This window comes from Globicephala melas, chromosome 2 (genome assembly GCF_963455315.2).
Source record: "Globicephala melas chromosome 2, mGloMel1.2, whole genome shotgun sequence".
Taxonomy (NCBI): domain Eukaryota; kingdom Metazoa; phylum Chordata; class Mammalia; order Artiodactyla; family Delphinidae; genus Globicephala; species Globicephala melas.
In genome coordinates this window covers 131,710,286-131,723,799 of record NC_083315.2, presented here as the reverse complement: position 1 = coordinate 131,723,799, position 13,514 = coordinate 131,710,286, and the positions used below count along the sequence as shown (strand labels likewise).

Sequence of the window (13,514 nt, the reverse complement as noted above, 5' to 3'; positions counted from 1 at the left end):
ACCATAAGTACATGGGTTTATTTCTGGGCTTTCTATCCTGTTGCATTGACCTTTGTGTCTGTTTTTGTGCCAATACTATGCTGTTTTGATTACTGTAGCTTTGTAGTATTGTCTGAAGTCTGGGAGAGTTATGCCTCCAGCTTTGCTCTTTTCCCTCAGGATTGCTTTGGCAATTCTAGGTCTTCTGTGGCTCCATATAAATTTTAGTATTACTTGTTCCAGTTCTGTGGAAAATGTCATGGGTGTTTTGATAGGGATTGCATTAAATCTGTAGATTGCTTGTGGAGTAGTATGGCCATTTTAACAATATAAATTCTTCTAATCCAAGAGGATGAGATATCTTTCCATTTCTTTGAATCATCTTCAATTTACTTAGTTTATTAATGTTTTATAGTTTTTAGCGTATAGGTCTTTCACCTCCTTGGTTAAATTTATTCCTAGGTTGTTTTTTTTTTTAATTGGATGTGATTTTAAACAGAATTTTTAAACTTTCTCTTTCTGATATTTCATTGTTAGTGTAAATAAATGCAACAGATTTCTGTATATTAGTCTTGTATCCTGCTACCTTGCTGATTTCTTTTATTCTGATAGTTTTTGTGTGGAGTCATTAGGGTTCTCTATATAGAGAACTGTGTCATCTGAAAATAGTGACAGTTTACCTCTTTACTTCCAATTTGGGTACCTTCTCTTTTTCTTATCTGATTGCTGTGGCTCGGACTTCCGATACTATGTTGAATAGGAGTGGTGAGAGTGGGCATCATTGTCTTGTTCCTGAATTTAATAGGAAGGCTTTAAGCTTTACACTGTTGAGTATTATATTGGCTGTGGGTTTGTCGTAAATGGCTTTTATTATGTTGAGATATGTTCCCTCTATATCCACTTTGGTGAGAGTTTTTGTCATGAGTGGATGTTGAATTTTATCAAATAATTTTTGTGCATCTATTGAGATAATCATGTGGTTTTTGTCTTTCCTTTTCTTAACCTGGTGTATCACATTGATTTGTATGTTGAACCATCCTTGCAACTCTGGAATGAATCCAACTTGATCATGGTGTATGATCCTTTTTGTGTATTATTGGATTCAGTTTGCCAACATTTTGTTGAGGATTTTTGCATCTATATACATCAAAGATATTAGCCTGTAATTTTCTTTTATTTGTAGTGTCTTTGGTTTTGGTATTAGGGTGATGGTGGCTTCCTAGAATGAATTTGAGAGTGTTTCCTCCTCTTCAGTCTTTTGGAATAGTTTGGGAAGGATAGGTGTAAGTTCTTTGTATGTTTGGTAGAATTTCCCCAGTGAAGCCATCAAGTCCTGGACTTTTGTTTGCAGGGAGGTTTTGTTTTTGTCTTGTTTTGTTTTGGTTTTTTTTGCAGTATGCGGGCCTCTCACTGTTGAGATCTCTCCTGTTGCGGAGCACAGGCTCCAGACGCGCAGGCTCAGCGGCCATGGCTCACGGGCCCAGCTGCTCCCCGGCATGTGGGATCTTCCTGGACTGGGGCACGAACCCGCGTCCCCTGCATCGGCAGGTGGACTCGCAACCACTGCGCCACCAGGGAAGCCCAGGAGGTTTTGTTTTTAAATTTTTTTATTACAGATTCTGTTTCACTTCTAGTAATTGGTCTGTTCAAATTATCTTTCTTCTTGACTCAGTTTTGGCAGGCCATTGGTTTCTAGAAACTTGTTCTTTTCTTCCAGTTGTCCAATTTGTTGGTATACAACTCTTTATAGTATTGTCTTACGTTTTTTTTATTTTTTATTTTTGGTATTTCTGCAGTATTGGTTGTTATTTCTCCTCTTTCACTTCTTGTATATTTGGGTCCTATCTCTTTTCTTCTTGGTGAGCCTGGCTAGAAGTTTGTCTATTTTATCTTTTCAAAAAACCAGCTCTTGGTTTTATTGATCTTTTCTATTTTTTAAAAATCTCTATTTTATTTATTTTTTTCCTGATCTTTATGATTTCCTTCCTTCTGCTTACTTTGGGTTTTGTTTGTTCTTCTTTTTCTAATTCTTTAGGTGATAGGTTAGGTTGTTTGAGATTTTTCTTATTTGAGGAAATCCTGTATTGCTATGAACTTCTCTCTTAGAACTGCTTTTGCTGCATTCCATAGATTTTTGTAAGGTTGTGTTTTTATTGTTGTTTGTCACAAGGTATTTTCTGATTTCTTCTTTGATTTCATCATTGACCTATTGGGTTTTTAGTAGCATATTATTTAGTCTCCATGTGTTTTTTTGTTGTTGTTGTTTTTTCCTGTTTTTCTTTGTGGTTGATTTCTCATGTCATATCATTGTGGTCAAAAAAGATGCTTGAAATAATTTCTGTCCTCTTAAATTTGTTGAGGTTTGTTTTATGACCTAGTATATGGTCTATTCTAGGGAATGTTCCATGTGTGCTTGAAAAGAATTTTTTTTCTAATAGATATCAGTTAAGGCCAACTGGTCTAGTGTCATTTTAGGACCTCTGTTGCCTTATTGATTTTCTGTCTGGAGGATCTATACATTGATGTCAGTGAGGTGTTAAAAGTCTCCTACTATTATTGTTTTCCTGTCACTTTCTCCCTTTGTTAGTATTTTTATATATTTAGGTATTCCAAAATGGGTGCATATATGTTAATGAGTATAATATCCTCCTCTTGTATTGATTCCTTTATTATATAATGTCCTTGTCTTTCTTTATGGACTCTGTTTTAAAGTCTATTTTGTCCAATATGAATATTGCTACCTCTGTTTTCTTGTCATTTCTATTTGGATGAAATATCTCTTTTCATCCCTTCACTTTCAATCTGTGTGTGTATCTTGCCCTGAAGTAAATCTCTTGTAGGCAGTGCATTTTAGTTTCTTTTTATTCAGTCTGCCACTCTATGTCTTTTGATGGGAGCATTTAGTCCATTGACATTTAAAGTAATTATTGATCGGTATGTACTTATTGCCATTTGAAACCTTGTTTTCCAGTTGATTTTGTAGTTCTTCTTTGTTCCTCTCTTTATGTTTTTCCTTTTGTGGTTTTATGGTTCTTCTTTATATTATGCTTGAGTTCCTTTCTTTTTGGTTGTTGTGAATCTGTCATGTGTTTTTGATGTGTGGTTATCCTGGTTTTCAAGTATGTTGACCCATAACTATATCTACTTGCTTTAAACTGATAGTCATATCATCTAAGTTTGAACATGTTCTAAAAGATCTACATTTTTATACTCTCCTTTCCCATATTTTATGGCTTTGATATCCCATTTTACATCTTAATGTTTATTCTTTTGCTGTTAATTGTAGTTATAATTGCATTTACAAATTGTTTTGATTTTTTTTTTTTTGCAGTGTAAATAGTGTAAACCTTATTTACAATGTCATCTTAGTTTCAGGTGTACACCACAGTGATTCAGCTATTGTTTTTTAATCTATGTACTGGCTTATTTAAGTGATCTGCAGTCCTTTTATATATTTGCTTTTCTTTTTTTTTTATATTTTATTTTTGGCTGCATCAGGTGTTAGTTGTAGCATGTGGGATCTTTCATTGCGGCATGCAGGCTCTTCATTGCGGCTCTTGGGCTTCTCTGTAGTTGTGGCACACAGTCTCCAGAGCGCATAGGCTCTGTAGCTACAGCACACAGGCTCATTAGTTGTGGAGCATGGGCTCAGTTGCCCTGTGGTATGTGGGATCTTAGTTCCCTGACCAGGGATCGAACCCACATCCCTTGCATTGGAAGGTGGATTCTTAACCACTGGACCACCAGGGAAGTTCCATATATTTGCTTTTCCTATTGTGATTTTTCCCTATCCTATAGATTCTTTTATTTTAAATTGAGAACATTTTTAAAAATTAATTTAATTTTGGCTGCATTGGGTCTTCATTGCTGCACACAGGCTTTCTCTAGTTGCGGAGAGCGGGGGCTACTCCTCGTTGCAGTGCGCAGGGTTCTTATTGCGGTGGCTTCTCTTTGTTGCAGAGCACGGGCTCTAGGCGCGCAGGCTTCAGTAGTTGTGGCTCATGGGCTCTAGAGCACAGACTCAGTAGTTGTGACGCACGGGCTTAGCTGCTCCGCGGCATGTGGGATTTTTCCCAGACCAGGGCTCGAATCCGTGTCCCCTGCACTGGCAGGTGGATTCTTAACCACTGTGCCACCAGGGAAGTCCCCCTATAGATTCTTGCTTCTCTGCTATTTAGAGAAAACCTTTCAATATTTCTTTAAGGGTAGGTTTAGTATTGCTGAATTCTTTTAGTGTTTGCTTGTCCGAGAAATTCTTTATCTCTCCTATTCTAAATTATATTCTTGCTGGGTAGAGTTGCAGGGTTTTCCCTTTCAGGACCTTGAATAGATCATGCCACTCCCTTCTGGCGTGCAAAGTTTCTGCAGAGAAATCTGCTGCTAGCCTTATGGGGGTTCCCTTGTAACTGACTTTTTCTCTTGTTGCCTTTAGAATCCTTACATTAACTTTTGCCACTTGAATTATGATATATCTTGGTCTGGGTCTGTTTGTGTTCATCTTGTTTGGAACCCTCTATCCTTCCTGTACCTGAATGTATTTCATTCTTTAGGTATGGAAAGTTTTAAGCCATAATTTCTGATACATTTTTGATCTTCTCTCTTTTCTCCATCTGAAACCCGTTACGAGTTGGTTGGCACCCTTTATATTATCCCATAGTTCTCATATGGTGCTTTCTTTTTTGTTTGTTTGTTTGTCTTTCCATCTGCTGTTCTGATTGGATGAGTGCCATTATTCTATCTCTCAGATCACTTATTTGTTCTGTTTTATTGCTTCTAGATTGTTTTTTATCTTGGGAATTGAGTTACCTAATTTTGATTGGTTCCTCTATAGTTTCTAGTTCCATTATAGTGATCTGCATTTCTATCTATAATCCTTTAGCATTTTTATTACCTATATTTTAAACTTGGGGTCTAGTTGGCTGGTAAAGCCTGTTTCATTATTAGTTCTTTCAGGGGATTTCTCTTGTCCTTTTAATTGGGAATAGTTCCTCTGCTTTTTCATTTTACTTAACTGTTTCTCCTAAATTCATAAAGTTAATCTGCTGTGGTCTTGAAGGGGTGTTTTAATGTGGGAGTGTCCCTGCGTAGACTGTGTGAGTCCAGTATTTTTGATGCAAGGGCTGTTTTTGGTATGCATGCCAACCGCGCCTTTCCTCAAAGTATACTGGCCATCATCCTCCTGATAGCGGATGTGATTGGTGGTGTGTCCAGAGCCTGAGCTGGATGTCGGGTGGGGCCTTGTCTTTGCTCCGTGGCTGTCACACACGGGGTGGGGTGTGCTCCCCAGTTGTTGGAGCAGAAGCCCAGAGGGTCAGGTTCAGTAAGGCTCCACGTTCCTTGAATGCATGCCCTGTCTCAAAGCATGTGGCTGCTTAAGCAGGTGAAGCCCACATGGTCACAGTGAACCCAGGCACCGCCCACACAGGTGTCCACACCTCTGCTCAGCAGCAGCCCAAGGCCATGACCCTTTCTCCGTTGTGTTCGTCCCAGGCCTATCTCTAGGCTGTGATGTGGAGTGGGCTGGTGCAGGGGGCCAGGGTGTGATGACCGCAGGAATCCAGGTGCCTGGGACCTGGGCTGCCTCTGTGGTGGACCTCTTCCAGGACCTAGCTGCCCCAGATCTGGCACCGAGCTGTAGTGTGGGGGTGGGCGGACCTGGAGTGCTCCTGGCAGGTAGTGAGCCACTGTTTACTCCTCCCCAGAGGCTGTCCACCCAAGACGTTTCTGTGGTGCCACCCAGTGTGTGTGCTGACCAAGTCTGCCATGGCTGGACTGCCCCTACGATGTGAATGCTGACAGTGGACTTTGAGTTTTGGCCCAGACCACACCCCAGGCCCTCTGGACTATCTCTTTGCAGCTAGGCTGGGTCCTCTCTCAGGACTTGTCCATCCGGGATTCAGTGCCTAAGCCCTGTGTATACTAGCAGCACCCCTCCCAGCCCTGGCAAGCGTTTTGGACTGGAAGTGTGGCCAGGTGGAAGCCAGCAGTGCCCTCTCTCCTGATTGCTGGCCAGCCGGCTCGCTCACTCCTTACAAGCAGAGTCCAGGCCCCTCTAGCCCTTCTGTCTATTCCAGCAAACCTCCCAGCAGGCAAGGGGGCCCCTCAGGGCTTGGGCCTGCCCCTGTGGACCTTCCCTCCTTCACAGATCCCTCCCAGGGGCACTGGTCCTGTCCTGATGCCTTTTTTTTTTTCTCATCCTACCTGGTTACACAGAGAACTTTCTTATATAACCAAAGTTATAAGAAATCTGCCAGTTTCCAGTTGGTTTTCTGCATGAATTGTTCCAGGTGTAGATGGATTTTTGATGTGCCTGTTGGGGGAGATGAGCTGTACGTCCTTCTGCTCCGCCACCTTGATCCTCCTCTTGCATGCATTTCCATTGGAATATACCTAGGAGTGGATGTACAGGGATACAGGGTATACCTGTGTTCAACTTATTAAATACAGACTTTTAGTTTTCCAAATTGGTTGTACCAGTTTACATTTCATATACTCTCATGAGACCTAGTCACTTCACATCCTCATCAACACTTGGCACTTTCAGTCTTTTTAAGTTTAGTATTCTGATGTGTATGTAGTGGTATCTCTTTTTAAAACCTTTTATTACAGAAAATTTCAAACATATCTAAGAATAGGTATATTAGTATATAACGTTCCATGTTCCCATCAACCAGTTTCAACAGTTATCAGTAAAGGACCAATCTTTTTCTATATACGTCCCCACTGGACTATTTTGAAGCAAATCCTAGATAACATTGTTTTTTTCTATAATTTCTTCCAGCATATTTCTCTAAAAGATAAGGATTTTTTTTAAGAAACATAACTGATTTGATTATCAACCTAAAAAGTTGGCAGTAAATCCTTCAATATATTGAAGTATGTTATAGACAACACGACTCTTCATTACTAATCATTAATACCTATCTCTAAAATATTCTTACTTATCCTCAGTAGCACTGCCATAGACAAAAGTAACAGTAATTCCTAAATAGCATCTAATAACTGATATTTACATGTTTCCAGGTGTCTCAGCTGGCTTGTTGGTTTAAACCAGAATCCAAATAAGGGTTACACATTTGCACTCACATTGCATTTGGTTGTTATGCATCTTAAGTCTCTTAATCTACAATAGTCTCCTCTGCTAGCCCCACCTCCATCCCCACCCCAGTGACGTTCTTTACCTGAGAAACTAGGCCAGTTGCTCTGTAGCGTGTCTCCGTTTCTGGATTTGCTCCATTCAATCTCTGCTTTTTTCTATAAACTGGATTAGATCTAAAACTTCCTAAGTTTAAGATTAAACATATTTGACAAGAGTAGTTCATCGGGGTGCTGAGGATTCTGTATTCCATCACATGAGGAGGCGTATATGGTCTGGTAGTCACACAACTAATGATGCTGGGCCGTGACAGCAGGGCTATGTATTTTCAGAAATGAGGGAACCTTTGAGCTCATGGCTACCTTTTATTTTAAGTGAGAATACCAGGCCCAGGAAGCTGTGAATTGTCCAAGAGGACATAGGGAGTTAGTGACTTGGCTGGGGTCAGACCCAGGAACTTGAGCCTGTACTCAGCCTCTCTCCACTATATCCTCCTACCTTCTGCTCTGATTACTTCTGTGTCTGTGTTCTTACTAACTCGGTTTTTAAACATACTGTTCAGTGATGATTGCCTAAAGTGGCCATTTACAGGAATTCCCTGGTGGTCCAGTGGTTAGGACTCCACGCTTTCACTGCAAAGGGCCCAGGTTCGATCCCTGGTCAAGGAGCAAAGATCACACAAGCCACACGGCGTGGCCAAAAAAAGTAAAAAGTGACCATTTAAATGACAGGATCTTTGGGAAGACTAAAAATATTATAAACAAATAAATTATAGCTCTGTATATAAGTGTATAAATGTCAAGTGGTACTTCTGTACCTTGGTTCTATGGGAAAGTTTCAACTCTAATTTTTCTTTGACATACCCAATGTTCAGATGCTATTTAACTTTCTCCTTCTGCTGAGCAGGAAGGCAATGAATTGGTATTCTCAGACTCCCAAAGCATAGTGCCTAATAGATGAAAAAAACCCACTAATTACTCCTGGATTATTCAAGTGTACAGTAAATATTAGGTGAACAAATGCAACAAATGCTGACAAACCATGATGCAAATGAGTTGAAAATTTTATATTACTTAAATTGATTGCCTATAAGTGACCATTTATTAATCTTTCTGGAGAACTAATATTCTCTCATACTTAACACTTGGCTGAAAGACATGTAACTTTTTCATATTAGATATTAATCAGTGCTTTTTAAGCCATAGAAATGGCTTTGCCTTATAGTAAGTCCTACAAGAACTTAGGCCTTAGGATCCAGATTTCTTCTGAGTCACAACTTGTAGCCGTGTCCTTTTCTTCCTGTCAGGAGGATGGTGTTCTCTAGCAGCTTAGAAATGGGGCTGCCCAGGATGACAAAGAGCACAGAGACCCTCTTTCTGTGCAACAGGGCAAGGTTTTTAAGGCCACCATGATGTGTAGAATGGCAATATTTATACTTACAGTTTCAGCCATTTAAAGGAGGTTTTCTTAGCTACATTTTAATGTTGCTGTGGGATAATTAGCATTTTCCTGAGAAAGTTTCCCCTCAACAGAGGAAAGATTTTAAGAATTGTATCAAGAGCTTAACTTCACCAGGAAATACCACACCTATACTTCAAATTTGTCATTTTATTAATAGTCATTCTTATTTTCCTTTTACTTAATTTATGTGATTTTTTAACTGCTTATGTAAGTGCTTCATTTTCTATGTCTTAAAGCTTCTAGATGTTTTAAAAATATGTTTTCATTGTGTTGAACCGCACTGTAAGTATACTGTATTATGTTTCCTTTCGTCACAAAGAAGTACTGTGTTTTCACTTAGCTCATGATTTCTGTCTCTTCTCTGAAGGTCCATATCGGTTATCTTCCTAACAAGCAAGTTCTTGGCCTCAGCAAACTTGCTAGGTAAGTATGACTGTGTAGTGAATAAGATGACAGGTTTATAGGACCTGCCCCTACATGGTGAGAATCTTATCAGGCTTTGTCTCTTGATCAATGTGGATCTAACTTGGAAGGTACATTCCAACTTACTTTATAGTTGCAGAGACAATATATAGACACTAAGTATGGTCTAAGACAGACTAAGAGGACCTGAAAACACAAATGCCCTTTCCTTCTCGCTCCCCTATTGCCTGCCTGCCTTCTCCACCTCCCACCTGCACATCCTTGAAGCCTTACCTCACACTTCTCTCAGTAGAGCCTTCGCTGACTGGAGAGGACCTGAGGGTGCATTCAGTTCCGCCCCCATTCTTTAAGGGTGGTTTAGCTAACTGCGGGGGAGAGGAAACCGGCACAGAGGTCTAACTGCACTGCTCTTTGAAGTGGGGGCCTTAACCCTGCCTTCCACTTGGGTACCTCCACACATCTCTGCATCCTGTAGGGCCAGTTGGTTTACGTCTGGCTCCGTTGCTTCTACAGACCCAAGACCATGCCTTCCTTGGCTTTTTCAGATTCCCCCCCCCACCCCCAGCTCTATTCTGAGACAATACTAACTCTCTATTTCTCTTTCTGCTACAGTCTTTTTTCATTCTTTATCCTGTGGGTTCTGGCCTTTGCTACCATTTTTTAGTTTTAGGAAAGAGTGGTGATATATACAAGCATGGTCTCCTGGGTTTAACTAGAAGTCAAATTGAGGGTCGGTGTTCATATATCTCTGATAGGGACAATAAAATATTGGGGAATAGACCTAAATACCCTTTTGTGTAGTTTCCTTGTATAGAGTTAGCGAGTTGTGGGTGATGGGGAAATATTGGGAGGTGTATGTGTTAAAGGAGAGTTAAAATGAAGGAGCAGGTAATGAAATGACATCAAGAGTCCCCCTCCTTCTAAAAATAAACCAGGCTAAGTTTGGATAACTTGATTGAGGTGAAAGTGACCATATCAAAATTGGAATAAACATACCTCTGTGACCAACTGACATCTGTGGCTCTGATATGTTCCTGCTTCTTCTCCACTTAGACAATCCTGAAATGGTGGTCCAGATCTTTTTCAATTCTGTGTTGGACTCTGTAAACACCGCCCCTGCAATCTGATGCCTGCTCTCCACAGCTGTTCGTTTTACGTTGTTTTCACTTCTACTTTCTTACGCATTTCTTCTAGGGATTAAGGAGAAAGTAGGTAGAAGAGAGAAATTTAACTTTCCTAGTTTCTGACTAGTTTCCCTAGTTTCATTCCTACTTGGCAATCTCCCTACCAGACAGGACTACTTGGTAGCATGAAAGGATGTTCTTACATCATAAATATAATTGCTTCACTGCAATCAGGCTCTTAATACAAACGCAAACATGTTGGTGCCTTTCAGTGATCTGTACCCAATGGCAGTGCCAAGGAGTGGCTGAAAAATAGTATTGGTGGTGATGGGGGTCATCAACCTTATTATAATTTCTATTAGCAACCTCCTCTCCAATAACTTACTCCCAAGCTATAAAGTTATATCAGCTGAATACAAGTGTCTTTATTATAATTGGTTATTCTTACTGTTTTATAATACATAGTCTAAGATCAGCAGGCTTGCTGTGCAAACACAGCTGTAGGCTCACTCCCCTGGTTCCCCCTCTTCCAGCAAGATGGCTAATCCTCCACCTTATATAGAAATCCTGGCACTGCTCCTGCCTGTATCAGACTGCCCACGTGTGAAAGGTGTCGCATAGACAGTCTTCCTGTTATAAAAACTTGGCAGACCACACTCGGCCATGGTCTTAATGTAAGCAGTCTTCTCTAGAAGACCACACTATGTAGGCCGTGGGTAACACTTTATAGAAATGGATTCGAGAGTAATCTAGTGAGATGTTGGAAAAAGTGGTGACTTGGGGGTAGAAGGGAATAGCCTTTGGTTATTTCCTTTCCTAGTGAAAGGAAAAGCTCTCCAATAATTAAGCTTTTATGAACAAAGGAGTTAATTATTAGCATGGGGATTTGTCCTTACACTAATAGGATTAAAATGTAAGGAAAAAAAATGGAGCAGTAAACCAAAGAACTGAACTCAGATATTTTGTAAAAATTTTGAATAAAGGGTCTATTAAATGAAACAGGAGACTAAGATATTATCCAACTGCTTATTCCTTATAAGAAGTTGGAATATTTAGGGAATGAAGAGGAATAAATAAGGCTAAATGTCTTAGCAAAACTTCACTGCTCATTTTAATCTTGTATGTGAAGTTTGTTATATGCTTGCCTTTAAACGAATGACCTTTCAGTGCCAGGGAAGTCAAATATCAAACAGTAAAGCTTTAAGTAACAAGAAAATGCCAAAAGTGAGTTGATCTGGTTTAACTCTAGTAGAATTCTAGAGTAAATTTAGTTTGAATAGAAATTCCTTCTGTTGCTGAAAATCCATTGAACATGTATTCATTTTCTTGAATTAGAAAATTGAGTGAACACAATTAAATCTTGAATATAGACTTGTAGTGCCTCAGGTAGCCATGGTTCAACTGTTGGGCACCTGTGAAAGGGCAATGTGCCAGTTATCATGGCTGCTAGAGGGAAGTAGGACAGAGCCACTGTCCTCAAGGAGAGTGGACAGTACTTGGCAGCAGGTGCCAGACGTGCCTGGTTAGGAGGTCTGAGTTCAGAGAAGCCAAGATGGCTGTGGCCAGGCAGGACTGAGGAGACCCAGAGGTAGAGGGCTGAATAGAATTCTGAACAGAAGAGAAATTCCTGTACGTGTAGTTAATGCCTAAACAAAGGCAAATCAGAGGGTAGGAGCAAGGCATCTCCCAGTGGATGGGGAGCAGGTTGATTGATACAAGAGATTTAGGCAGAGGTGACTGGGAGATAGTGAACAAGGGTAGATTAGATCACAAAGGGAACATTAGATTACAAAGGGAACATTTTCTTGTTTCTCTGTGCTATAAAAGTAACATACCAGTTAAACTTAAATACAAGTGAGTGAGTGGAGGGAAAACTTTTCTTTCCTATTTCCATTCCCCACTAGAGATCTTTCACTATCCTTCTGGAAGATTTCAGTGCAAACACAAACATGTAGCCTTAAAACTACTAGCTAAACAAGGCGAAAGGGGATCATATCCTATATTCTATACTACTTTTTTTAAAAACTTAAAGTACCTTGAAATTCCTTGGACGTCTTTTAGTCTAAAAAAAGTTCCTTTTAATGGCTACATAGTATTTCTTTAATATAATTCATTTAACCAGTCTTTGATATAAGTATAGCCTACAGTTTGAGACTACTGTCAAAAATGGGAAAAAGAAGAACTTTGGTGAACACGTCCTTATCTATTTCCTTACTCTTGAGTCTGTAAGATTGGAGTCGGATTTGCTGGGTTAAGGTTAGCTAACTTTTTGATATTACCAAATTGCTCTCCAGAAAAGATCATACTGAACTATACTCTAATAATAGATTAAAGGTGTGTGTTTCTCTACCCTTTTGCCAACACTGGCAAACATTGAAGAGTGTGAAACCCAAACAGGTAAGTAAAAAATGGTACCTGTTGTTTTAATTTGCATTTAATCGTGTGAGGCTGATTTTTTTCAGGGACTTCCTGCTCTTAGTCTTTGCTAATTTTTCCATTGGGTTGTCTTTTTATTACTGATCTGTATGAGCTCTCTGAATATTAAAGCTACAAATAATTTGTCCAGGCTTGTCATTTGTCTGTTTTCTAGTAGTATTTTTCATGAAGTTTAAAACCTATGTAACCATAAACTCATGTATTTTTGGGTTATTTTTATGGCTTTATTTTTATATTTAGATCTTTGCTTCATCTGGAAATGTATTTTGGGGCAAGGAGTAAGGGGGAATCCATCCATTGCTGTTGTATGCTCACTGACCCCCTGTAACACCTCCACTTCCCTCACATCATCACCACGCTGCCTTCTTGCTATCCTCGCTGCCACTCTCTGGGCCTTCATGTTCCTCCTGGGTCATGTGTTAAACTCCTAACTCCTGTCCTCTCATCTCTTAGGATCCCTAAATCTGCTCTCATATGCTGCTAGGATGTTCTTTCGCAAGTGTGGATTTGACAAAAGCTATGGAGCTGCGAAGGGGCAGCATTAATAAAGTTCAGGCTTCTTACCTTAGCTGACAAGTCCCACTGTGATCTGGCTGTATTCTTGCTCTTCTTTCACTTTTTGCTCTAGCCACATTTGAGAATTTGCAGCCCAGTGTCAAGTCTAGCTTGTCAAGTTATATGAAGGCATCAGAAACACTTCGAAGGTTTGCAAGGGTTAAATTATACCATCCATGGGTTCTTCCTGCAAAAGTATCACCAGATTACTTTCCCAGTTGCCAGAGGAGGAAGAGGAGAGAAAGCATAATAATGCAAGAGAAAACAGAGGATCGAGCACAGATGTTATAAGACCAGTAAGTAGGCTATTTAAATAAGCTGTCCACTGGGTTAAATCTAGTATCCAACCATGTCCCACTTTTAAAATAATAAAATGTTAATAAAAATCAAGGCAAAATTTATCCAAGGGGATAAAGTGAGTCCTCTTATTTTGAGAAGGT

The 13,514-nt window shown here is 39.8% G+C and overlaps 1 protein-coding gene across 5 annotated transcripts in view; it reads left to right on the top strand.

The window, feature by feature from the left end:
• Positions 1-13,514, top strand: part of GCH1 (GTP cyclohydrolase 1) — a 53,980-nt gene that overhangs the window by 28,916 nt on the left and 11,550 nt on the right. For all 5 annotated transcript variants that reach the window (XM_060293622.1, XM_060293624.1, XM_070045060.1 and 2 more), the window contains exon 3: positions 8,904-8,959. In XM_060293622.1, coding sequence (XP_060149605.1) covers positions 8,904-8,959 — 56 coding nt within the window. The remainder of the gene's footprint in view (positions 1-8,903; positions 8,960-13,514) is intronic.